We start from the raw sequence: 24,489 nt of genomic DNA on the forward strand, positions 1-24,489 counted from the left end.
ACATTATTTTTATGAAATTGAATTCTAGACATATAATACCTTAATTGTAGTATACAATAGATCAATTTTCTATAACAACCAGAAATTTTATTTCCAAGACAAGTGGGTTATTACGTGCTAAGTTATGTGTATTTTTCATCAAATTTTAACAACTTATAATAATAAGAACTAATGAAAAACGTAGTATATAAAAGATTAAATTCAAACTTTTTAAAAGGTTAGAAACTATATGTTTATCCCCAAGAGAGATGGTTATTTCCTTAATTGTTGGCCTTTCTTTATAAACTTAAAAGAGAACCATTGGATTCTCTTTGTAAGTTATAGTCGCGATTGAATAATTACTACGACAACATTGCCTGGAAATTTTAGTTAAATGAGTCAATTTTAAATCTAAAAATTTAATTTTAATAAATTAAATTCTGAACTAGAGTTTTTTATTATTACAGAGGCTTAGTATGCAATCTCTATATTTTTAATTTTGATGAGTCCTTGTCGAGAAATTAGGACTGCACTAGATCTTATCGAATAATCAGATGTCTACAATCAATGAATTCTGTAGATATTTTCTCCATCTCTTATAGTCTTATTTTCAATAATTTAAACTTTTTAGCTCATTTTTCTAAATGGAAGTTTGGTTTCTTGACAAGGGGAAACTACATAATCTTCCCCAACTCGCCAAAAACGCCAATAGTTAACGTTAACAAACAAGATATCTCTGATACTAATAGTCTTGTATCACAACCAGAAATTCCTTCGCCCGCATAAGCTATAAACCTTATGCCTGTATATCAGAACTGAACAATAACGGAAGTCCTAAGCTGGGAAGAACAGAAACCAACTATGCAACAAACCATCATCTAATGGCAGCAAAAAACGAAAGAAGGGAAGTTCCTTCCATATGAACTTGTCAACTCAAAACGAAAGGCTCACAGCAGTCAAAATTTAATTTTGCTCCCACTTTTACTCTACTTTTTACCTCGTCCAGTCAAATAATTCAAGGCCAGCCCAGAAAATCTTGTAAGAGTTAGAAATAATTTGAAGATGGAACGGCCCTTTACTATTCCCTCCTTAATGCCCCTCGCTCTTTTAGCTAGAACTGGCTCTGCTGCCCCCACTTTCGGACTGGTTACTGTCATTTCCTGCACTGAGGCTAATCAAGTAAAAACGAATTCATTGCTCAAGAAGCATAGAAATCACAGACAACCTGTTGGAGTCATGTTTGTCAAGCCACGCAATCTCTCTTCTGTTACTCGAACAGCTCTAGTGGAACTTCTCACACCTTGTGTGATTTCCTGCCTGCAAAAGATATACCAAATGAGTCTTCTGTCCTGTCCTTTGCAACATATGTTTATAATGACTGGGGGAACAGAGAAATTCAAAATCTTATGTGTTATGCCTACCCAAGATCGCTGAGCTCCATGGTCAGATCACTAATTTCCATGCCAGATAACCGAATGGCTGCCATAGTGCCCGGAAGTTCCTCCCTTGTGACATCCATGAGCTTCTCTAGTGATTCGGCCGCTCTCTTGAATGCCTTCGACATGGAAAACATTGGGGATAACAAATTTTTGCAATGTGAGCCATAGAAAGAATAGCATTCAGCCACAGCCATCTGATGCATGATGCATCGCGTTAAATTGAAAAGAAAAACTGTAACCAAAGTTGAAGAATACAAACCAGAAGAGTGGGAATTGCAGAACAAAAGAGCCAGGTCGCAGAAATAGCAGTCTGCAAGGAAGGTGTAAAAATACATAGTTATCAGCCCAACTATATTGCTACACTTCCCAATTACCAAGAAAAATACGAACAGAATAAGATTTTTACTGCTTTATAAAGAGGTCCAAACGTCGAATTACTTCACAGGCTAATCAGACTCCAAGCAATAACTATGGAATTTAGCACAATTTCCCGAGTTCATTTGAATTCAAAGGCCCTAATATCACAAGAATTGGCAAAAGTAAAGCAATTACCAACAAAATAACGTAATTGCTCGAGAAATATTTTCAACCATTGGCGCCGAAAATACGTAAATGGAAATTTTCAAGTACATCAATTGAACTATATATTCCAAATTCTGTCAGTCAAGAGAAATCAATCGCAAAATTTGGAGGCGGGGAGGGCGGGAATAGGTTTTGGTGCACTGCTAGGAAAGACAAATTTCTCGTGCTTTGTAACTAAATCCATCTGAATTAAACGCATCCAAAGCCTTTAACTTACAGATTCTTAGAGTTGTCAAAAAAAGAAAAAGAAAACTCGGATTCTTAGTGAAACCAGTAAGAGAGAGTGGTTTACCGCGCAGGCAACGACATTGAGAACAAGGATGTGGCGTTGAGTTAGCGCCCACTGAGAGAGCTGAAGAATTGCAGGAGAAGAATGTCCAATAGTCTCCGTATAAGGCGATGAAGTCGATGGATCAGACGGCGATGACGATAGCGATTGTGATCGCACCGAACGCAAAGCGAGTCGTCGATTCGGCGGCCTGAGATTGTACGACAGCCGGCAGAGCTTAACGGCACTGGGCAGTGCGGGAGTGAGGTTATGCTTCGCCGCCCGGCACGGTGGCGGCAATTTCAAAGCTCCGAACATTGCTGCCGCTGTTCTTGCTCCGCTAAGCGATCTCCGAGCTCGGAAGCTGAGGCATAGCCGGGAGGATGAGAATATCCTGGGCCAGCGGCGTAGCCCACACTGTTAAAGGCCCAGAACCGAAATATCCTATTTCATAGTATATAATATATATGCAAACCTATATGGATTTTGTAGACTTTCCAGTTATTTAATTTCTTAAACATACTTTAAACTTCAAAAATTTTAAATTATATTCCAGCTAAAACTTGGATCAACTATGTAGCCTCATTCCACCCTCAACACAAATATCTACGATCAAACTATTTTAAAGGAAACGTCTTGATTCTTTATTTCTTCTGAATTCAAACTTAAACTTTAGAAATTAAGGTTAAGGTTGATGGTAGTAATTATCTCATCCATTGAACTATTTTCGCACTAACATAACCTTCTTGCTGAGTGGTGACTTTTATCACTTTTCTCTAATTCATTATAAGAGTTTGATAAAAGAGATCAATTCCAAAAAATCTAAACGCCTTGATATCCACAAGCACAAAATCAAATTCTGAGAGATCTCCATCTTCGTTTTTGGGCAAATTTTATGCTGCTATGCAACCCAAAAGCCATCCTTCATATACATACTAATTCCTAAACATAATTATACCTTATACGTCATACAAAGTTGATTGTAATCTATAAGCGGGGGAAAAAATTTAACCAACAAAAAAATGTAATGTTCACTTCACAAATAAACTACAGTCATTTTCCTCTATGAAGCAAAAACCGTTTTCCCACTGCATTTATCAAATGGTCATTAGTTACTCCAAGATGCAGAATATGGAGCTGAATAATCAGCATGTCTCTAAACCTACTAGAATAATCATTAGAACATGAATTCCCTAATTATAAGGGGAGACAACCGAATTCCAAATGAAGGAATATTTTGCACTCGCTATAATGGTGCGCGGCATATAGATTTTACTAAGTAAACGTATTTACACAGAGAACCGACAGAAAACTCACTTGTATGGTAATACATGGGGGAACTCTTCAAGAGGCCAGTGCCCTTGTTTCTCTGCCCACTCACTACTTGGTTCATTTCCAACAATACCTCCTTTCTTCCAAGGATCAATCTCGAAAATTGGATCAAAATCACTTGTGGAGGCATTAGAACTTCATAACTTCGCTCTCTAGCAGTTACGAATGAAGAGCACGAGCTCCACCGCGCCATCAGAGCAGCAAATCAATCTGTGCAATTGGCAGAAGAGAACCCGACTGCTGCTGTTATGGGCGGTCTGTCAGCTGCATCTTCCTTTTAGTAAATATTGTTTGTTAGCAATGCCACTTTCTGCTCCATACTGCTGTCTTTTTAGCTCTTGAACCAGAAGGCAGGACAGATTGTGATGGTGGACACCTTCCTTTTCCTCCAATTCTCATTTAAAATTCCTTGAATATCAGAGGAATGAGGCAGGCTATAGTCGAAATCCGTTGAGAGACACCAAGAGAGAAGCTGCATTTGAGGAACGGATCTCTATGGACAGGTATGCTATGATTAAACAAAATTATAATGATTCACCAAGTCAGAGAAGACGATAGAGAGAAGGGAGAGCCAACAAGTATTTTCCTTGGTATTTACATCTCATATATACAGAATTAAGGCCCCTCAAACTTCTTACTACAAAATTCCCTAACCATGGTCTATGCTATAACATATTCTCCCTAACCGAATATGCTTTGACTTTTAACCATATTTATACACCTGTACAAATTTATATTTCTACTCTTCTGTGAACCATATTCAAATTTGATTGAAACTTCCTCTACCTCCCCTCCCAGCCCTCCTAAAAAAAGGAGCAAAAAGTAATAATAATTAAATTAAATAATGCCTCCTCTGATAGGACTTCTTTATGCATCAGCAAAGATTGCCTACTCAGACGTCAAAGTTCATTGGTTGCTAGGTTTGCACCACCAAAATTGGTGCTGTCTTATTTCTTTTTCCATTGAGTGGAACGTGATTACTCACTAAAATGTCTAATTAGTACCAGCCCTCATAACATCCTCCAATGGTGCGTTGCAAAAGAAACATCTCTGACAATTCAAAAGATGCCTGGAAATACAACCATAGCACGACCGGTGTGAACAAGGTTTAAAACACGTATCAGCTTCTCTTTCATAACAGATGCAGCACATGCTATCATTAGCATCTGTTTGGTCACTGAATGCTGAATTATCGAAAGCTGAAGACTCCATTCGATAGAGAAGAAGGCTTAAAAAGTTCTCAAGCCGTTCAAGTTTTGCAACATAACCATCACCCCTAAAGGATCCAGCCTGTAAAAATCAATGATAAGAGTTAAGATTCTATTTAGGAAAAATCTCTCCCATTCAAGCAAGTGATTGCATCAAAACACAAACACACAAGTGCAGAAAGATTAAATAAATAAGATATATATATATATATATTAGAGAGAGAGAGAGAGAGAGAGAGAGAGAGAGAGAGAGAGAGAACCCAGTTGTAATCCAACAGAAGCCGTAATCCACAGTTTACAGTATTTAGACATTCCATGCTTGCAAAAATGCCAACAACGTCATTATATTCTTTGTTCTTCAGCTCTGCACTAGCATCCCACAGATTCAAGATGATTCCAACAAGAGGAGCCAATATCATGCCTCTGTTTACTTTCTCCAAAGATTGTCCATTGCGTCTAAGTGACCTGAAAATATTGTTGAAAGTTTATGCATGCCCCTAATGACTTCAATTGTAGCTATGCAATCATTTAATATTCCCCCGATGTTCAACAACGTAAAGAAAAAAAATAAATTTGCTCCGACTAATCTGAAACTTACAAGTCAAAGAACTCTGCATCTGCTGCTGAAGTTACATGGTTCAGTATAAAAAGTATCAACTCAGTCAACCTTCTAAGGTTTGTATCAGTTCCTAACAGGAATGCTTGAGGGATCTCGCGTGTAAAGAATTCCAGAACCCTTGCAAGATTGCATGAGAGGTCAAATATGACATTGCATTTTCTTTGTTGAGAATCTAATACCTGCAAAAGAGAGATTCTATGACAATTACAACCATGCCAATACGAAATATGATGCTCTAAATAATTAATAAACAAAAAGTTTCTAATTGAAACGCATAGTGCTCTATAGCAGCTATGCGATTAAATCGTATAGCACACTTCAGGGATAATTGCAGGTCTTCTTACTTCGGATGAGAATTCTTTAACATGGATGCGTTCATTAGCAGAAAAAGGAAAAAGGATATTACAATGTTGAAGACAAGATATTCGTGTACCTGGTATTTTTCTTGCATTTCTCGAATTGAAACTGAGAATTCAGTCATAGTCCAGCTGAGAGTATTGAATAGGCGATTAAGAAAGGGTGAGAACAGGCCTTCATCAGTGACACACGCCTCTCGTAGTAGTGCCTTCGTAGAGCAAGAGAACAGGGTGAAAAAAACAAACTGATGGTGAGAGACTAATAAAAATAGAACTCCAAGAAATAGGAAAAGAAAGATCATTTTACCTGAAATATAATAGATGATGATGATGATTCTCCATGTTTTGAAGAACCAAAGCCGGAACCTTTGCACAGTCGCAGAAGAATGTTCGTAACAGGGATCCAGGATCTGTTATCAAATGCTAATAGCAATGACTTTGGCAACTTTTTGGTAGCTGCTTCATTGCTCTCAAAAGTGACCAAATATTCTTTGTACTGTACAAGAACTGATATGGACTGAAGAAGCAGATCTTTTAGATCTGCACTTGATATCCTTGGATCATTGAAGTGATTAACTACAAATGTTACCTGATTAATGGAGACCACAAACAATTTACTATGGCGACTGTCGATTAATTATATTCAGAAAAAAATATTTTAATTTGTGAAAAAGCTAATCAAACATCTAATTATGAGAGATTATAAGTTGGTATATAGAAGCCAAAATAAATACTCAAGAGTCAATATCTGCAACGTCTGATGTATTGAAGTGACAAGATCTATGCACATCATAGTTCCAAGAATAATGCACGCATAATGTTCTTCTTTTCCTTTCTCGTTGCTTGCTTCTCCATTTAATTTTGGCAATTCTTCCTCTTGCTATTAAGGGGGGGGGGGGGGGGGGGGGGGGAGCTGTTTATTACATTTACTAGGCTTCCAGGTTTTACCAATTCCTAGTCTCCAACAACCATTCCATCTACCTCAATGGCTCCTAGCTATTCAGGTCATCAGGTGAGCATCTTTTCTCTTTTCCCCCAAAAATTAGGTCTCAAAAAGAAGCAAGAAGACCAGCGAAACACAAAGCTCCCCTTACCAGAGTTCCACAGATTATAACTGGAACAAATTAATTAGCTAGTCTTGCCAAATATGCTACAACACTACTTTTTTTTTTTTTTTTTTGTGAAAGAAACAATTTCATTGATGTATGAAATTACAAAAACCTCAAAAGAGGGGTATCATAAATCTTATTGTTACAACACTGATTTTGAAGAAAAATAGAACTATGGTTAATTTAACGGTAGTATTTGATACCTTCAATGTTTTAGATACCTGCCTGCTATTCATAATAAAAATCAATAAATTGAAGTACAAGGGTATCGGGAATCTTATTGTATTTGAGAAAGAAACCAGTTAACGTCTAAGGAAAAATATTAGAAAATATTAAAAAAGAAGAAGAAAAAAAGACATCATCAATAACTCTATTTGACAAGGAAATATTATTAACAATTTATTTTATAGCTTTATGCACTTGAAGAAAAGTAACCAGTAGAGAATAAAGAATCAATATGAAAATAAATACATACGAATGAAGCAAGCCCTTGCTTGAGAAATATAGTAGAAGGCACAAATGGAGGATCTCCCTTACGTAACACATGAAAACAGTCCACCTGTAAAGAGACAGAACAATATACAGAATAAAAAGTGGCTGGCGCCATGAAGAGCTAGTCTAAGAATACTCAAGTAGTATTTTAAATAACATATTTTCTCAACTGGCAGTTCTTAAAAAACATATCCATCCTGCGAGTTTCAAAAATATATTGAAGCATTCTCAAATTCTTTACAAAAATATCATGAACATTTCAAATGTTTTGGCCATTTAAAGTACTTGAAGATTATAAAAGATTACTGAACGCATCAGGAAGCATCTTAGAAACAAAAAAAAAAAACACTAAAAAGTTGAGGTAAACCAACTTGCTAAAAATGTGAATATTATAGAAAATTAATAACATAAATCTTACAGTAACAATAAACTTTGACATAGCATACTGGGATACCCAAGTACGAACAGCCATATTCCTTGTATTTAAAAGCATAATGGATTAGATGACTTACCAGTGTTTCAACATAAAATTCAGGGATATAAACAAACACTGAATCCATTTTGCTGAGAACAAGAAGCAATTGTACAGTCCACATGCACATTGCGTACATTCCTCTTTGCTTCCATCGGGAAAACAACGAAATGCGATTCCTATAACGAGGAACAGACAGCAGAAGACATTTAGAACATTGAGTAAATGAAATCACTGAATGTTGCATTAGAAAAGATAAGTGGGGAAAAGAAAAGGCCAAAAATAAAAACATCTAAAAAGTTTAACCATCAAGAGTACAAGGTAAAAGTACTACCAAAATGTAATGACTTCAATTCTCCAGGACGTTTTTAGACCAACAAAAAAAGTAAACAATTTTGTTCCAAACCACCCCAAATCCCTACTTCATCTTCAATACCCTACCTAATGAAAGGTTAAAACTATAAATTCCAACAATTAGAAAGAAAAAATCCACCCACTAGCAACTCTTCCAATAATGTCTCCACAAAATAAATGAAATTCTCTAGGAAAGATTCAACAAATATTACACTGGTAAAGGAGCTTGTACCATAACTTAAAGATGAAAATCACAAGAGAGAAAAACTGATTAACTGATTCATGGGCAGTCTGGGAATGAGTGAGCATGATTCATGAGTGAAAGTTTGTATATGAACCATAACCTTCGTTCATCTGCTGCCATTATCCCTTTTTTTTTAACAACTGGGATACGGAGCTTTGTTTCCCTATACCCAAGGGGACCTGCGCCCACCCCAAGGTCCGGACCCAAGAGACATTAAGGGTTTCCGGAATTAAACTAACCAAAAGTTTGAACTTGAGACCTCTAAGCCAGTATGACCCAGACTCCAAGCCCTTGTCAACTGGACTACCATTTGGGGGTCCTCTTGCCATTATCTTAAAAGAACCAGATTCCATATTGATTTTATCCTATTTTGAAGCTTGTTGTATTGTGATAAAGATTAGATTGTATAAAGTATAAACTTGAAAATTATATTTATCTATTTAGTTTCAGTCTTCTCAAATTTAAGACAATGTCAGACAATAATACAATATTGTATTTAAGAAAGGGGAGAATAAGAAAATCTCTTTTACTGGCAACCCTAATCTACATATATAAACAATATCACAATTTGCATAGATGCCCTATCAGAATCAATAGATAAGGAAGAGCAAAGCTCCTCTTTCATTAACATTTCTGGTAGTAGATACTTGGTCTTGTTTCAATTAGAGAGAATGGATAGGGTTCAAAAGAAAGGAAAAAAAAGATCTTACCATGCACAATGTCTTACGCAATCGATCACTTCATCTCTGTAAGTGCTACGAGCTTCTTTTAGACGCTTTAATTGCTCCCTACAAGCTCGCTCTCTTATTTGTTTATCAGTTTCTTCAAGAAGAGCTATTAACTGAGATTGGTGTGACATGTAATGTGATGCCTAGACACAAAACAACTTTAGTTAATTTTAGAACATTTAAAGAAAATCGAACTTAATGGCTAATTTACAACTGAAAATTAATCAGTTTTACAATGTGCATATGTGAGTGTGCATGAACACGTTCATGGAACTCATCAGTTAAAAGAAACACAGAATGGGTCAGCATAAGTAATCAGAAACGGTAAAATTGAAAATGTGATAGGAAGGGGACCATAACAACCAATTTTGCAAACCCAGGTTTTAAAGGATAATACTACTATTAATAATAATAGTAATATAACTATTACACAGATCACCACCACTTCAAATTTATACAAATCTACTAGCCATAACTTAGATATAAGATAGAAAGTGAAAGATCAACAAGAATGAATTCAGTAGGTTCAACACAACAAACGCCACTCTTCCACCAAGGTGATATTCAGAGTCGTTTCTGAAGTCCTTATGCCACAACTTCATTCCACTACACAAATATAAAACTTTACGCGACCACTATGCTTCAGATGCACAATGATCAGATCAGTATAGTTTAAATTGATTACTTCTCAACTCCTTAGGTTCTTCTTCATAGTCCCTTGCAGAATGCTCCAATTAAAATGTAAACATTTTTCCAATTCAGAAGGCATTAAAATGAATTTTGAAGATCGAATATGGGTGGGGATCAATGGATTATAGAAGTTGTTGTGTGGAAAATAAATCTTTCCTTATTAGATTAAGTATTAGCCAAAGGATTCTTTGATTAAGATAGAAGTGATAAAAAGATCATCATCCATCCCTTTAGATCAGGTTGCAATGGAAGCAACTAAGGTGGTTAGAACAAGTGACGTGGATATAAATTAATACTATCAAATGATAAATTGAAGAGGAGCATCTCAATTCCAAGAGGCTTTGGTAAAGCAGAACGGAGTGTATTTCGGGAAATGATTATAGATTTTCAGTGGAAAAATGAGATTAAGAGAAGCGATTTGATCATCCGTAGCAATTTTGTAAAGAAGAAGATTATCTATCTGTCCAATCACCTGCTTAAAATCTGGTGCAAGTCCCATGTGATAAAAGAGAAGCAAGAAGTCTAATAGTTCTTCTTCTCTTAACGTAGCTGAAGATGTATTAGTCTCCCTTTGTACAATCCTCATCTGCTGCTGCATTGGGCAATATCCAAACTCTGTATCAGATTGTTCACTTGAACTCGGTTTGTCAGTTATTTCATCATTCAAATTTCCAGCAGTACATTCAGTAGCAACATGAGCAGATCTATCATGCATGGGAATTCCACGAGAACTTCTGATAGCATATTTCATAGGATCTTTTGAACTTCTCATGCATTCAGCATCATAGCTTGAACAGCAACATGGCTTTTGCCTGGTTGAATGAGTTACTCTGGTCTCATTGTCATCCATGCAACCTTCCTCCCAACGAATTACTTCAACTTCTTGATCACAAGGAGGATGCAATTTTAATATATGATTGTATGAACCTCCAAGCCTAGCTGTCACAGTTTGATGAGACTCATCTTTAAAGAACAAATATACAGGGAAACTGCGCTGCCCACCTCTATGAAGAAAACCAATATCAGGACCATCAGTTTCACTACTTCTCAACCAGTCACAAACACTGCCTATTCCAAATCCTTCAGATAAAAAATGAAGTATCACAGCATATAGAGAAACAACAATAGAATTACTTAGAACTCCAGAAGGGGATGCACTACGATCAGCTCCTCTGTTCTTCAATAATAGGTTCTGTAAAAATGTCCTAAATACTGATCCTGGTAATTGAGGAGATGTTGTGGGTGGTATGAACTGAATGACTAGGCGGCAAAGATCTCTATGCTTCTCCTCAATCTGCAAATAAAATAGAATTTTACAAAGAAAAATTGAAGACTAACTAAATCTCCAGAGCTAGCATCTACTCAGTTTAGATCATATTACTTAAAGATAAGCCACAAAAAGGAGTATTTCTGCGGTAAGTAATGAGGTGTGCTGATTATATTGAAAACATGAAATGATAATGTGCCAAACACATCCATTTCAATGATAAGTAAAACTGACAGATAATAGAAAATAATTTGAAAAAGCAAAATGTCTAGTATATTTGAACATGAATACGTTGCGAGTGTAAATGAACGAGTCGGGTTCACCTTTTTTTAATCCCCGACTTAAGTTGATATCCATCAACATTAGCAACAAATATAACAGTACAATGAAGCAATGAAATAAGAAAGCAAGAATTCAATTTAACATGTTTCTTAAAATCCTTGCCCCCAACTTCTTCCATGTCATCCAGATAGGAGATTTCATTCCAAGTCAAAATCTTAGCTAAATAGATATCCGAGGTTTGCTTGCTTAGAAAGATCTAGAGTTTAAGATTTGGATCATCAGTTCAGGATAGCAATTGGTCATCACCGCCCATATCAGAAAGAGAATCACATCAAGTTTGGCCAACATGCGGCATGCCTATCTGACCACCACAGGACATGTGCCTGAGGCTCACATGTAGCCAACTTGATTTGTGTTCCAACAGGTGGCCCTGTTCAGGCCTTGGTGGGGAATGCTACTTTGACAATTTCTTGGGCTTTGGTAGGGAAAGGAAAAGGAACAAGACAAGGTTGAAGAGTTTGATTTTATTTCAACAAAATTGAGGAATGAAGATCCTCATTTAGTCATTCATCTTTAGTGCAGTAATACAAAATCTCCAAGTATATTCCATCTCTTCCTTGTCTATATAGTCGAAATAGTTTCATGTAAATTTTATCCTTGCTTAGGCCTGAGAGCCTCCATATTAACAATAGGAAGGAAGCTCTTTTTTTTCAGCTTGATGGGCAGGGGTTTCCTCTAGCCAGCCCCTAGGCAGTCTTTCTCCTTTATTTTCTGATTAATATATTCTCTCTTTTCTTACCAATATATATTTCTGCATTGTTTTTCTTTCTAATTTGTAGAGGTATATTTTATTGATAGTTCTTTTCTCTTTCAGATAAATGAAAATGTTATAATGTGAAAGGTGAGCAAACCTAAAAATTTCTTTTAATAAGAAAATAAGAGAATAGATTCAAAAGAAGAAGGAACAGCCTAAAGACCAAGGGTAAAGGTAACACTCGGGGAAAGAACTACACAAGAAAGGTCTTCCAATTATTAACAATCATTAAGAGCCTATAATTACAAAAGATTTCATATGATTTGAGCACCACCAAGAGGCAGAATGCTTAAAACTATTACAAAGAGAATCAAAAGAAGACAACTTATCTTTAAAAATTCTATAATTCCTTTCCTTCCAAACTTACCAAAAAAAAAGACGTTACTGCACAATTCCAGAGAACTTTTGCCTTTCCTTTGAATTGTCACCCAACCGTAATCTTGAGGAGCCAATCATCTATGTTCTATGGGAGACGTATGTATAAGTCGAAATATAGAACACCAACCTTGCCTGAGGTGTGAAAACTGACAATGGATAAATAAGTGGTTTAAACATCCTCCTTCCCTTTGGCACAAGCAGCAAATTGAGGGAGAAATAGCCCACAAGGGATTTTTCTTTGCAGCTTCTCTTGCATATTCAAATTCAAACTTCAAAAAGTCAATGACCAAAGGTAGAACTTAGCCTTTTTTGGAATTTTAAACTTCCACACATAAGCCACCAAAGGAATTCTCAGCTTTGATGAGTGGTGAGCTAGATTTAGAAAGGCTGACTTTGAATTAAAATACCCAAGGCATTTAGGAACCATCAAACTTTATCCCCTCCATTGCTTAGGATAGCTGAATTGAGTTTATCTATGAGGAGCACCCAGCTAGCAAGCTCTCTATCAAAAAGACCTCTTCTAACCCCCAAATTCCAAACAAGATTTTTAGAGTTCCAGAAATCAGAAATAGAGGCATTTTTCCTTGAAGATGCCGAGAAGACTCAAGGAAAGACTTACACCAGAGGTTTAGAGTCGAGTCAAGAATCTTCCCAAGAAACAAATCCTCTTGCCATCCCCAACCAACTATAAAATTCACAAAATCGAAGAACATACCCCCGTCCTTCACAATCTGAGGCCAAATTCTATTTCCTTGAAAGAAATAGTAGACCATCCACAAGAATCCAAGTCATAAATGATAAATGCTAGCAACAATTCTTCTTCTCCACTGTCATTTTAGAAGAAAACCTGTATTTCTTTGATTTAAGGATCCCACACCTAGCCCCATGACTTCTAGTATAAATCTCTTGCCATTTTAGAATAGAGCTGTATTTCATTGTTTTAAGGATCCCACACCTAGCCCCCCTGAGGGGTGGGGAGAGAGGCCCATTCCCATCTAACCAAGTAAGACCCTGAGCTGTAGCTTCCACCACTCCAAATAAACTCTCTTATCATCTTTATCCAGCAAATTGATGACTTTTAGGAGGCACTCTCAAGAGAGAAAAGAAGTAAATATGGAGACTCATTAGCACCGATTGGGCCAAGGTTAGTTTTCTCCCTTTAGAAACCATCAAGCTTCTTCATCTATCCAACTTTTCTCCACCAAAAGATCCCTAAAAGGCACTTTTTCGATGAGCTACTCCCAGAGGAAAGCTTAGAGGGGAGCCTAGATAAGAGAAAGGAAGCTTTTCATTTTTACACCCAAGCCCTCCTACCAGCACCTTCAGCCTTTGCTCCTCAATGTTAATACCAACGAGGAAAGTTTTCATTAAATTCAAAGTCAAACTTGCCAAGTCGAGAATGACCCTTAAGATGGACCACCAATTGGATAACATACTTTCTTCGTCCAGACAAAAAATAAGCATGCATCCGCATATTCGAGTGGAAAATTTCAATGGGAGGATCACCCATGGTAAGACCTTTAAGAATTTGTCCTTTGCAGCAAAAATGCACTATACAATTTATTGTGTATCCAACAATGGTGAAGTGACAAGGAAAGAAAAGGAGATAGGGGTTTCCTTGCTTGAGGCCCCTTTTAGCTATAATTTTCCCCTTGGGTAGTGAGCATAACTACAATTAAAATATCTACCAAAATAATTTATCATAAGAGGTTTAACCGTATGGTTGACGAAATGTTCTGTATCCTAAAAGGGGGGAGAGAGAAGAAAGCTCCTTCTTGCATTTCTCAACTATATCAACTTGTGCCCATGTTGCTCAGGGAAGACGATGATCCATTCTATTCGGCTATTAGACTTAATCTAAAAGCAGAAAAAAGAAGAAAGAAGAATAAAATAAAATTTAGGCCTTGTAGAGAAGTTACTGCAAACTTATGTACTTTTTGCATCTCAAAATAAAAGGCAATGAGACTAAGAAAAAGAAAAAGATTAGTATAGCTAATTAATTATATTTTCATAAAAAATCTATATGACATGGATATATGTTTAAGAAGAAAAGAGGGGAAAATATAATTTCCAAGAAAAATCCCCTAATAGTCAACAGCATAAATAGCTTCCTAATTTACTCAAAAAAAAGCAAATCTAACCAAGCACAATGCTTGAAGCAAATGGGAAATGGGTAAGGTGGATGAATTATTGAGAGCGTGAGGTTTAGCACAAAAGAGATAGCCAAAGGGAAGGAGAACAAATAACCACACCGACTTTCTCCTTCCCCAAGGAGTTTAACTATAATTCAAAATTTCAATAGTTCATATTATTAATTAATACTTCAAAAAGGGTCTTCTCAAAAATTATATATATATCTTAAAAAGGATGTCCATCTTTCCTTAGTAGTTTTGGTACTAGGGTATGAGCACAACAGGCCTACTCTAGTAGACTTTTTTTCGCCTTGAACAACAATATCATTTACACATGTGACATGAACCCAGTCTTGGTCAAGGAATACTACCATAAAGGCCACAGAAAAAGTGGAATTGAAGAAGTACCTCATTAATTGCTTCAGATAGAGCTGTTGTAGTTAAATCCATGCTACTTTCATATGATACATCCTCGCGTGAACCAGGCCACCAAACTGAAGGCATCATATACTCAAGGTCCTGCTTATTTGGATTCTTCCGTGATAAAAACCCTTCAAAGAGGAATTCAAAATCAACTGACTTCCACCAAAGCACCATTAATTCTTCACGTCTGAATATGTGACAAGCCAATGCGAGATAGGAATAGGATCCTGAATATGGGCATTCAGTTAAAATTAGAGGTGATGTTTTACAGCTACATGAAAGGGCGTTTATTAAATGCTCAAACAACGCTAGGGAGCCTTGACTCCTTAGAAGAACATCCATAATTCTATCTAAGCTTAAGTGATTATGGGGTGGCTGTGGTCCAAAGACTTCCATCATGAATGACAAAAAAGGACCCCATCCTATATACTCAATACCATTTGTATCAGCTTCAAGTGCAGAGAAGAATACATCACAAATCCCATGAGAGACAGGATGAAATAGTTCTTCAACTGAAACAAACCTTTTCAGTCTCCTCAATTTCTCAGTAGAGTTAATCTCAAGGCATTCTATACGTTTCTCTTCCAAAATCCTCAATAAGCATTTCAACATATGGGAAGCAAAACTGTCTATCGATGGGGGTGCTTGAAGGGGGAAGTAGCCATCAATAGGGTATTTAAACGGGTGAGCACCAAAATTTAATTCACATCTCTCACCTTGAGATAGAGATATTGCTGGATGATATCCAATACCAGGACCCATCTTGCGAATCCCAGAAAATGCCACCCCAAGTGAGATGCCATTCCTGTAGAACGAGATTTCATTTCTATCCAAATCAATACAACATCCAATAACATCCCCAACAACCCAAGACTGACCATACCTCTCAGCTTCCTTATTCCATTTGCGAACTCTTCTTCCATCAAAAGCATAGGAATCATCTGCATCACCAACACCCTCGTGGTCAGTGAAAGGGCAAGCAAGAGTTGCCCATCCAAGCTGTTGTATACCTGAAGTTTCTAAAATAACTTCATACATCCATTTTCCACTCCAGACGCAAGCATTGGCCCTAGAACTGCTAAACATCGAAAAACTTTCCATAATTAAAGGCGGCTTAACTATCCTCATATCACCACAGATGCTGACTTTCTCAATACAGACTACATTAGGCCCCAAACCATTATCAACAATACATATGCCATCTCCCTCACCATATGGGGCAATTGGATAAGCAAGTTCTGAGAATCTATTCTTTATGATGGAGCGAATAAGATCCGTATCAATTGGACTAGTCACAGGATCAATGGATTTGTTGGGGAGACCAAATACATATTCAAGTGTCCGCTCAACAGATTGATGACGGAATTCATCACAATACGAAAAACACCGGCTCTTCGATGAACTCCCTCTGTGATCATTATCACTTAAAATAACAGCCAACCCAGAAGAAAGCCCACTGATCCTTGGACTGTCTTCTGCCATATGCTCGTAGATAAGCTCTATATTCCAATTTCAAGCAGACACGGAAAATAATGATAAAATATTCTCAAATCCAGGTATGGTTCCAGAGCAGCCAAGTAGGCCTTCAAATATATTAACCCATTCCAACCAACCCAAAATCTTGGAAGACAAGCATCACCATGATCCTGAAGTATTCAATAAAAAAATAAAAAAATAAAAAGCAATTTCAACACCAAGCATGAAGGGTAGACAGCACCATATCTTGAAACTTAAAAAAGGCAAATGTCAAATTGAACTGGTGATCACTGAAAATTAGCACTTAAGAAGCTACAGTTTACATATGGAGATCCCAAATAGTAACACGGGCGCCAGAAATGGGCAGGCAAAATGCAATATAGTATAACATCTAACCATTTTTCCACAATTTGACGATAATGAAAGAATTAGAACTAAAAACAACGACGGAAACTCGTAGATACTACTTTAGACGCTTTCAATTTTCCCATTTTAGAGCAAAAACCGGTAGCATGATGTGCAAAATTTGTCGGCTTCCTTCTCTTCCGGGATTTTACTCGGCAGCCAAACAGCGATGAAATTGCACAAATTTCTAAACCATCCGACAAAATTAAAACACGCAAGAAGTTGGCGCAAACACTGAACGAAAGAGGAAGGCTTACAGGTTTTGATTTCAGTTATTTACTGATGCGCAACAGTGAAGGCGGCGTAGACATGGCAGGGCAAAGTAGTTGAAGTTGAAATTTGATTGGACCGAGAGAGACGGGAAGAGAGAGAGAGAGGGATTCTCCAATTTCTGCCAAAAAGTCAGGGAAGAGAAGGACCACACAAACGAAGCAGCTGCCCCGAACCAGAGAACGCCGAGTCGGAACCCTAATATGGAATGGGTGACACGTGTCGAATTATGCCTATGATGACGTGGCACTTACAGCAAAATTACGCGCGAACTCACGGGCGCCGAGGCTGTGGCTCGGTCAACTTTTCCATGCCCCGAACGTCCGTTGCCGTTAAAAGAACTGCTTGCTTCGGAAACATGGCGCCTCCACATTGGTAGAAACCATGATTTTTGGCACCTTCCTCTTTAAAAAAAAAATAATAATAATTAACCATTTTTTATGCATTATCTTACTTTTAAGCCTTAAATTTCATGCCATTGAATTGTAAACTTTTTAAGGATCGACACTTTCAATTAAATAAATTCTCTGTCTTTTAATTTAAATATTTATAGCCAGTTATATATATAAACATATTTATAGCTAGTTATAAATATTATTAGGGCGTAACTTATATTTGTTATTTGTAGGTATTGATTTTGCTCGCGATGCTGGAATACTTTTTAATTAGATATATTTTCAATATAAAATTGAGTGCTCTGATTATTGAAATGAATATGACTTAATTGTTAATTCACGACCATTGGAGACATATATTTTGTTTTGTGGTGGGATAATGAATTTCTTACATGCCGGGAAAAATGTGCGTCACGTTTATAGAACATTCGAGCACGCGTAACTTGGGATACTTTTCAAAAAAGTAAGTCAACCCAAAATTTAGCAAATGTCCAATTAAATTCTTGTAAGAATTTAAAACTTGGCTACCATGGTTGACGAAGTTCTAATTAGAATGCATGATGAAAGTGATGTTACGATAACTCATTTTGACAACTTCTGAAAGCAAAAACAAAAGTTCTTTTTTCTTCGAGGCAATTGTATATAGAAAATCACTTTTGGAAGAGGTCTTTAAGCAGTCCTGGAATCTTTATTTCTCTAAAAGAAAAAAAAAAGTTCTGTTTGTGCATGTTGTCCATGTGTTTGTGTTGGTCCATATGTTATAAATCAACACCAAATCATAAATTAAAATTCCAAATTCAAGACGCCACCGCCGGCACATGTTTGGTGGGCATACAAGGCCATCCCAGAGTGGGTTGCTGTTGCTGTTGCTAGATTCTAGCTTTCTATGAAAAGTCTATATATATTCATTTTGCCACCGGCAGCTATGCTCATTCAATACTCACCCTAGCCATTGTACTACAGCCAAACATAATGAATTAACAGAATCCTTACGTCCGATGAATAATGCAAGACCCGTTTTCTCTGATTCAAAATCTTCTATTATCTTTCCAAACAGAGAGTTCGACACAGGACATCGGTATCTAAGAAGCATTCCCCATTTGGCATGTTCCTTTTTGAAATACAACCAAAAGGACACAATTAGGCCATGGTATGGGCCTAGGGGGGACGAAACACAACACATTTGAAGGACTTGCCTGCCCCATGCCATGGCTTCCATCCATAATATTAAGATAATACGGGAGAGAATGTAACTTGTTAATTAACAATGTAGAAATGTTACACATTAACGTCGCTAAGTCCATTGGCTAACACAAGCGTAGGTGATATCTCTAAATGAGCACTTGGTGTACTGAGAGACAAGAGCTAAATACAGCACAGGAAAAGGTGAATAGGAAGGTCGGATTCAGAGAAAGTTACATACAGCGTGGGAAAAAGGTCTGTCCCACGTAACCCCCAGCCATAGCCCTTCTCACATTAGATTCAAACAACTTGGGATTGTCTCTTAAAACTGCAGCAGCATCATGATTAAGCGGATCCTCATCGTTTGGTTCCTGGTAGGAAATTAAAAACCAGGGTAAGAAAACAACTTATGATAATAAAATGCAGCCTTTTACTAATGAGGCTTGTTTATACCGTGAACAAATGGTAGAGTCCATAAATAACAGTGTTGATATTGAGAACAGGTTTCCAATCTTCCCGTAAGATGTTGAGGCAGACATTTCCTTCCAAGTCGATGTTTGGATGGTAAACCTGTATAAAGCATTAATAGTTACACACAAGGAAGATTTCCTTTATATGCTGAAACAAAACAAATAGGTAAAGAGTCATCCAGGTTTACCTTTGTCTTGCACTTGACTTTAGGTGCTTCATGCGGATAGATGGGGGAAACTGTGAAGGAGAACAAAAATGTGCCTCCTCTTAATTTAGGGAGGAGCAAATGATTAGTAGGACAACAATAGAGATATTATTAGAAAATTAGTAGGAAAACTTGGGATTGGTTAGTCGAAGGCATAAATAGAGGAAGTAAGAGAGTTTGAGGTTACTGATTTTCTAAAATAGTTTGGGAGTCCAGGACTCTTGAGGCGTTTCGAAAACTTATAATTTTACTTCTTTATATCAAAACTATTTTTATATTTATTCTGTTCCTGGTTAAACATATCGACTGTGAAAGATATTAACAAAAAGAGGAAAATATCCTCCACTAGCAGGCAAAAGTTTAAACTAAAGATTGCTCGAGTATGAAACTTGGAGAAAAGAGAATTCTTACAAGTAATATCCCTCATCTGGTCGTATTGTCACCTCAAAGTTCATGAGGTCATCCTTGCCATTGGGAAAGGTTATGTTGCATGATTTTGGTAGATTCAGCTCACTAATATCTGAAACAGATTATGCCCGACACGACAATAATTAACTAACAAGGTATATGTCAAATCAGCATACATATGCTGAAAGTAGTTAACCAATAACTCCAACTGAATAAATAGACTTCCAATGCCATTCAGTGCTGAAGCACGACTTATTTTTAAATGCAATTAGAGAAGTCATCTAAACAAATAACTGGAGAGTAAATAACAAAAAGCCAGTGAGATTTGGCACCTTAATCACTTATATGATATGAAATAAACAGTGAAAAGAAAATGATACAAAGTAAGTCACTCGAGAGCTTCTAAGTCCATGACTATTTAGCTATCAAGGTTCTTATGGGCACTAATTCCCTATTGTTGCTCAATATGATATTACAACATCGTATGTGATCATGATCTTCATTGAACATAAGAAAATTTTGGACTCCCGCTTAAATTAACCAAATTTGATAACAGCTACGCAATTGAATTGTGACTTTCCAAAGGTTCCATTAATGATTAATCTTGTAAAAGAAATAAAATTCACTTCAAATACCACCACCAACTTTTATATATTGAAAAGATCATTTTGGGTTTCACTCCTCATATCACCAGAAAACAAGCAAAGATATCAATTCTTTGTATTCTCATGCACTAGGCATCCCTAAATTTTAGGTGAATAACTTGTCAGGGTTTCTCCCAATGTACTAAGTATAAAGAACCCTAGCAGTTCACCATTGCTTCCAGTTTCACAAGCTTCCCAGAATCCCACATAAAGAACTCAACTCCCTAGTGAAAAAGCCAGATACCTTCCACTCAATATCACCTAGGAAACTACCTATGACACTCAATCGTCTAAACAACAAGATGAAAGCAATAATCACGGGAAGTCAGCTCTAGAAGCATAATACATGAACATTCTACTGCACTCCAATAATTAGCTGTTAGGAATGGCAAATTACCAAAGGTTATAAAAATTACACTGGCTATCCGTCTTTATATAAACTCAGGGTACCCATCCATCTTAGAACAACATCAAACTAATCGGATAAGGCTCAATGTTATTTATCAAAACAGAGCATCAAACAAGGGAGATTTGAAAGAGCTCCCCACCTCTTCCTCAAGGACTCAATGAGCCTTACAAACTTCACAATGTCAAAAAAGATACCCTCCCCTCAACAAACTTCTATTTTAACCTCTCCCCTCCCCACGTCACAGCTCTTACACCTCATTCCTTCTAACTAACAAATTTCCTAGGGCCCACACACATACCCTGCTTACTTGGCTTCTTGTTGTCTCACATGCCTACGCTTATAGTACTTAGTGATTTGGGGCCTATCATAATCATGAACCATCACAAGTGCATTGGAAACAAATTGGAAAATATGGCATATTTAAAAATAAGACTTTTCCATTTGTACATGAGATCTCAATCCACCAAACCATTAGGTTTTAAAAAATATGCTAAACTTTGCAAGATATTGCCATTTAACTGGCATAACAACACCCAATCCACAGAAAAACAAAAAAAGAAAAGAAAAAAAGACTCAAAGGTACAACTCCAAAGTCTATTATCAATATAACTGGAACCACATTGCTATAGTTTAAAACAAAATCGTCATCTCTAGAGGGACCAAAATTTTTCACCTCATTGCTTCTCAATTGAAAATAATAAAGAACCGGAATAATACTTTCAAGTTTCAATAGTCAAACCTTTGTGAAGACGTAATTCCCCAGCACTTTGCTTCTTCGTAGGTACCCCATTGTTGGCATTTTCAGCAAGTTCTCTCTGCTTCTCCTTTACTTTAAACAGCTTAATCATATCTCCTGCAACAAAATATGCAATTACACCCCATGCATATATTATTATGTTCTTTCAAAATTTTCCCTACCTTTAAGGATAAGAAACCAACTTTCAGTAGTAACTAATAAGAATGAAACAACCAAAAAGGCCACGAGAAAACAAGGTCAACCCTCCAAAAAATCAGCACCTAGAAAAATGAGCCCCAGTAGTATGTTATAGAAAAGAGGGAAATTACCAAACAACTTATTACAAGAAATCCAATTGGAGTCATAAAAGTAAGTCACACTCGAAACCTCTTTCCAAACCCCTCCATATCTAGATAAACCCTTCCGATCCTCCCCAATCAAATATTATTTCATACCACAATAAAGAAAACAGCCTGCAAAGTCAATCTGTATCTCCCTCGAAGACCTCTTCAAGCACACAACATCAGTCGTGACTAAGATCCAACACAATCCCAATTCCCAAATGACTACAAAAACCCAAAGGATGCCGGTTCTGATCCTCCAAATCCCCTCTACAAAGAATGATGAAACGAAATCCACGAAGAAAATATTCGTACGGAAATTGATTATATTATCCACAATCCAATACCAAAAACCATCCCGAACAAATAAGTATATGCAAAGCCTGATTCAATAAAGAACAGAAGTTTAAACAAGAACCACCACAATTCCAATGCGATTTCGCGAGTAATCAAATTCGAATAACGTTACCAATTACTGTTGATCAGTCCACAGGCTAAGATTCCAAAGACCCTACAGACAACAACACAGAATTTAACAAAGAAAACAATGCGGAAAATAGCGCATGAAAGGACCTCAGGAGCAAGAAGTGATAGGAGTAAGAAAATTGCAAGAAACCCAAAATTAAGAAGGGAAAAAGGGGTTAGTAAGAAGCTAACCTGTAAGGCGTGGCAATATGGGAGAAGGGATTTAGGTCTGAGTTTGCAGAAGATGGAGAGGAAGAAAGCAGGGCGCGAGGCGAGCGTGGCTGAGCCCTATGGTCAACAAATAAATGTTGGTTTATTATTATTATTATTATTATTATTATTATTATTATTATTATTTTATTTAAGCCCACCCGTATTCCACAAACAATTCGGGAATTTTTTCTTCGCTTTTTTGTTACGCTGCTTTTTTTGTTTTCAAATATTATATTATTCATTATGGCAACGGCTGCAAAAAGGAGGTTAATTTCACACTAAATTATTTTTTTACCCTACACTTTCCATTTTATTATTTAATTGCCAATATTTATTGTAAACTTGGATAACTATTATAATTTTATATTCGAATAAGCTTCTGTTTGAATAATTAATAAAAATATATATTTTTCATGTGCAAATTATAACACATATTTCTAATATAAAATGGATACAAATTTTGATAAAGTAACATTAGAGTTTGATTTCTTTTTTTGTTTTTTGTTTTTTTTGTTCAACTGTGAAACATAGTGGATTTTGTATATTCGCAGGGGCAGAACTATAATTTTTATGTTAGGTAGCATAAATATAATAGAAAAAAATCAATTTTAATATGAACTTTTTTTTTATATGAATTTGCAAAGTCAACTCCAACATAGTTCAATTTGATAAGTCACCTATCTCCGATAACAAAACTGTGAGTTTGAATCTCCACCTCCACATGATGTTGTACTGAAAAAATATCAATTTACATTTTATTCGAGGATAAGTATTGTATCTTCTTTTAAACTTTAAAAAAAAAAGTGTTGCAAATTTAACCTTTTTGATAGATTTTCATTTGAAACATTGTTGGAAAAAATTATTATAATATTTATCGAATTAATTAGAAAATATTTGGATAGAATTTAGACAAAAACAACATTATAGATTTTCCTTTTTAACATTATAGTTCGTCTTTTTTTAAATATTAGTTTTCTTACTTAAACGCGTAAATTTTTAAAAATTATTTAATGGTATATTTTGTACATTAATCGAAATTAATTGAAATTTTTTATTTTTATTAAACTAGTAAGAGTTTTTGGAGTTTTTTCTTCAAATCAATGTCTAAATTTAAGTCGGTGAATCGGAAGAAATTGAATAGAAATATTAAAATTATGACACTCATCTAAATATAAAAGCTAAAACTACTTATTTTAAATGAAAAAACATACTTCTTGAAAAAAAATAATTAAAAGACTAAGAACGGTGAATTAAGGGCTCGATCAGGAAACTACGTGGAAAAAAACATACTTTTTGAAAAAATATAATTAAAACACCAAAAATGTTGAATTGAAGCTGAACTCGGGATGTTGAATTAAAGTTTGATGTGATAGAAATTAGTGAGTTTTTTTAGATGTTTCGATTGCATTTTATAATTAATGAAAAATTAATAGGTTATAAAAGTTGAAACATTTATTTGAGTTTAGGATCAAAATTGATAAAATTTGGAAGTTGTGGAAATTGTGAATTATCTGTTTAGTAAAACAGCTTTTGAACAAAATGACGAGTTTTGTGAAGAGTGGTTTTAAATGTAAAATAATCGCTCACTTTTAGTTTTAAACACAGTTTTTAAAATTTTTAAAATATAATATATAATTTTGAAAATAACTTCCCGGGAAAATATAGTAAAACTTGTAATTCCTCTCTCTTCGGGGTAAAAGT

General features: G+C 36.0%; 3 protein-coding genes across 9 annotated transcripts; all 3 read right to left on the minus strand.

Moving 5' to 3' along the window:
- Positions 1-691: 691 nt before the first annotated feature.
- LOC111005326 (uncharacterized) lies at positions 692-2,710 on the minus strand. 3 transcript variants are annotated; one of them, XM_022276786.2, is made up of 5 exons: positions 2,293-2,710; positions 1,678-1,728; positions 1,401-1,534; positions 1,205-1,296; positions 692-1,150 (listed from the first exon to the last, which is right to left on the minus strand). In XM_022276786.2, the coding sequence occupies exons 1-5, from the start codon at positions 2,584-2,586 to the stop codon at positions 966-968; spliced, it is 756 nt and encodes a 251-aa protein (XP_022132478.1). In that variant the 5' UTR covers positions 2,587-2,710; the 3' UTR covers positions 692-965. The 3 variants fall into 3 exon arrangements, with proteins under 3 accessions (XP_022132478.1, XP_022132479.1, XP_022132480.1); XM_022276787.2 differs by having other exon boundaries at positions 692-1,144; positions 2,293-2,709; XM_022276788.2 differs by having other exon boundaries at positions 692-1,139; positions 2,293-2,708.
- A 624-nt stretch (positions 2,711-3,334) lies between these two features.
- Positions 3,335-17,497, minus strand: LOC111005382 (E3 ubiquitin-protein ligase RKP). 4 transcript variants are annotated; one of them, XM_022276860.2, is made up of 12 exons: positions 17,307-17,496; positions 15,885-16,814; positions 15,154-15,395; positions 10,345-11,166; positions 9,165-9,325; positions 7,897-8,035; positions 7,368-7,451; positions 6,091-6,372; positions 5,861-5,992; positions 5,407-5,606; positions 5,069-5,273; positions 3,335-4,890 (listed from the first exon to the last, which is right to left on the minus strand). In XM_022276860.2, exons 2-12 carry the CDS (start codon positions 16,648-16,650, stop codon positions 4,594-4,596), a joined length of 3,330 nt encoding a protein of 1,109 aa, XP_022132552.1. In that variant the 5' UTR covers positions 16,651-16,814; positions 17,307-17,496; the 3' UTR covers positions 3,335-4,593. The 4 variants fall into 4 exon arrangements, with proteins under 4 accessions (XP_022132552.1, XP_022132550.1, XP_022132551.1 ...); XM_022276858.2 differs by having other exon boundaries at positions 15,154-16,814; positions 17,307-17,497; XM_022276859.2 differs by lacking the exon at positions 17,307-17,496 and adding an exon at positions 17,112-17,295 and having other exon boundaries at positions 15,154-16,814.
- Positions 17,498-18,954: 1,457 nt separating this feature from the next.
- Positions 18,955-22,902, minus strand: LOC111005769 (NEDD8-conjugating enzyme Ubc12). 2 transcript variants are annotated; one of them, XM_088126720.1, is made up of 8 exons: positions 22,768-22,902; positions 22,580-22,621; positions 21,952-22,050; positions 21,773-21,886; positions 19,984-20,092; positions 19,555-19,633; positions 19,350-19,466; positions 18,955-19,267 (listed from the first exon to the last, which is right to left on the minus strand). In XM_088126720.1, exons 4-8 carry the CDS (start codon positions 21,879-21,881, stop codon positions 19,130-19,132), a joined length of 552 nt encoding a protein of 183 aa, XP_087982846.1. In that variant the 5' UTR covers positions 21,882-21,886; positions 21,952-22,050; positions 22,580-22,621; positions 22,768-22,902; the 3' UTR covers positions 18,955-19,129. The 2 variants fall into 2 exon arrangements, with proteins under 2 accessions (XP_087982846.1, XP_022133087.1); XM_022277395.2 differs by lacking the exon at positions 21,952-22,050 and having other exon boundaries at positions 22,768-22,901.
- Positions 22,903-24,489: the final 1,587 nt, after the last annotated feature.

Source organism: Momordica charantia, assembly GCF_013281855.1.
Source record: "Momordica charantia cultivar OHB3-1 chromosome 1 unlocalized genomic scaffold, Mcharantia_2.0 BLBB01000001.1, whole genome shotgun sequence".
Taxonomy (NCBI): Eukaryota; Viridiplantae; Streptophyta; class Magnoliopsida; order Cucurbitales; family Cucurbitaceae; genus Momordica; species Momordica charantia.

What these genes read in the sequence shown, in the direction of transcription:
- LOC111005326 (XM_022276786.2), bottom strand. Translation starts at nt 2,586, where the DNA reads ATGTTCGGAGCTTTGAAATTGCCGCCACCGTGCCGGGCGGCGAAGCAT. An exon ending in TCAATGTCGTTGCCTGCGCG is followed by an intron (nt 1,729 to 2,292) that starts GTAAACCACTCT and finishes CCTTCCTTGCAG; the next exon opens with ACTGCTATTTCTGCGACCTG. An exon ending in CTGCAATTCCCACTCTTCTG is followed by an intron (nt 1,535 to 1,677) that starts GTTTGTATTCTT and finishes TCCATGTCGAAG; the next exon opens with GCATTCAAGAGAGCGGCCGA.
- LOC111005382 (XM_022276858.2), bottom strand. Translation starts at nt 16,650, where the DNA reads ATGGCAGAAGACAGTCCAAGGATCAGTGGGCTTTCTTCTGGGTTGGCT. An exon ending in TTGCACCAGATTTTAAGCAG is followed by an intron (nt 9,326 to 10,344) that starts GTGATTGGACAG and finishes TTTTGTGTCTAG; the next exon opens with GCATCACATTACATGTCACA. An exon ending in GATGCAGAGTTCTTTGACTT is followed by an intron (nt 5,274 to 5,406) that starts GTAAGTTTCAGA and finishes CAATATTTTCAG; the next exon opens with GTCACTTAGACGCAATGGAC.
- LOC111005769 (XM_088126720.1), bottom strand. Translation starts at nt 21,881, where the DNA reads ATGATTAAGCTGTTTAAAGTAAAGGAGAAGCAGAGAGAACTTGCTGAA. An exon ending in AAGTCAAGTGCAAGACAAAG is followed by an intron (nt 19,467 to 19,554) that starts GTAAACCTGGAT and finishes TGCTTTATACAG; the next exon opens with GTTTACCATCCAAACATCGA. An exon ending in GACTCTACCATTTGTTCACG is followed by an intron (nt 19,268 to 19,349) that starts GTATAAACAAGC and finishes ATTTCCTACCAG; the next exon opens with GAACCAAACGATGAGGATCC.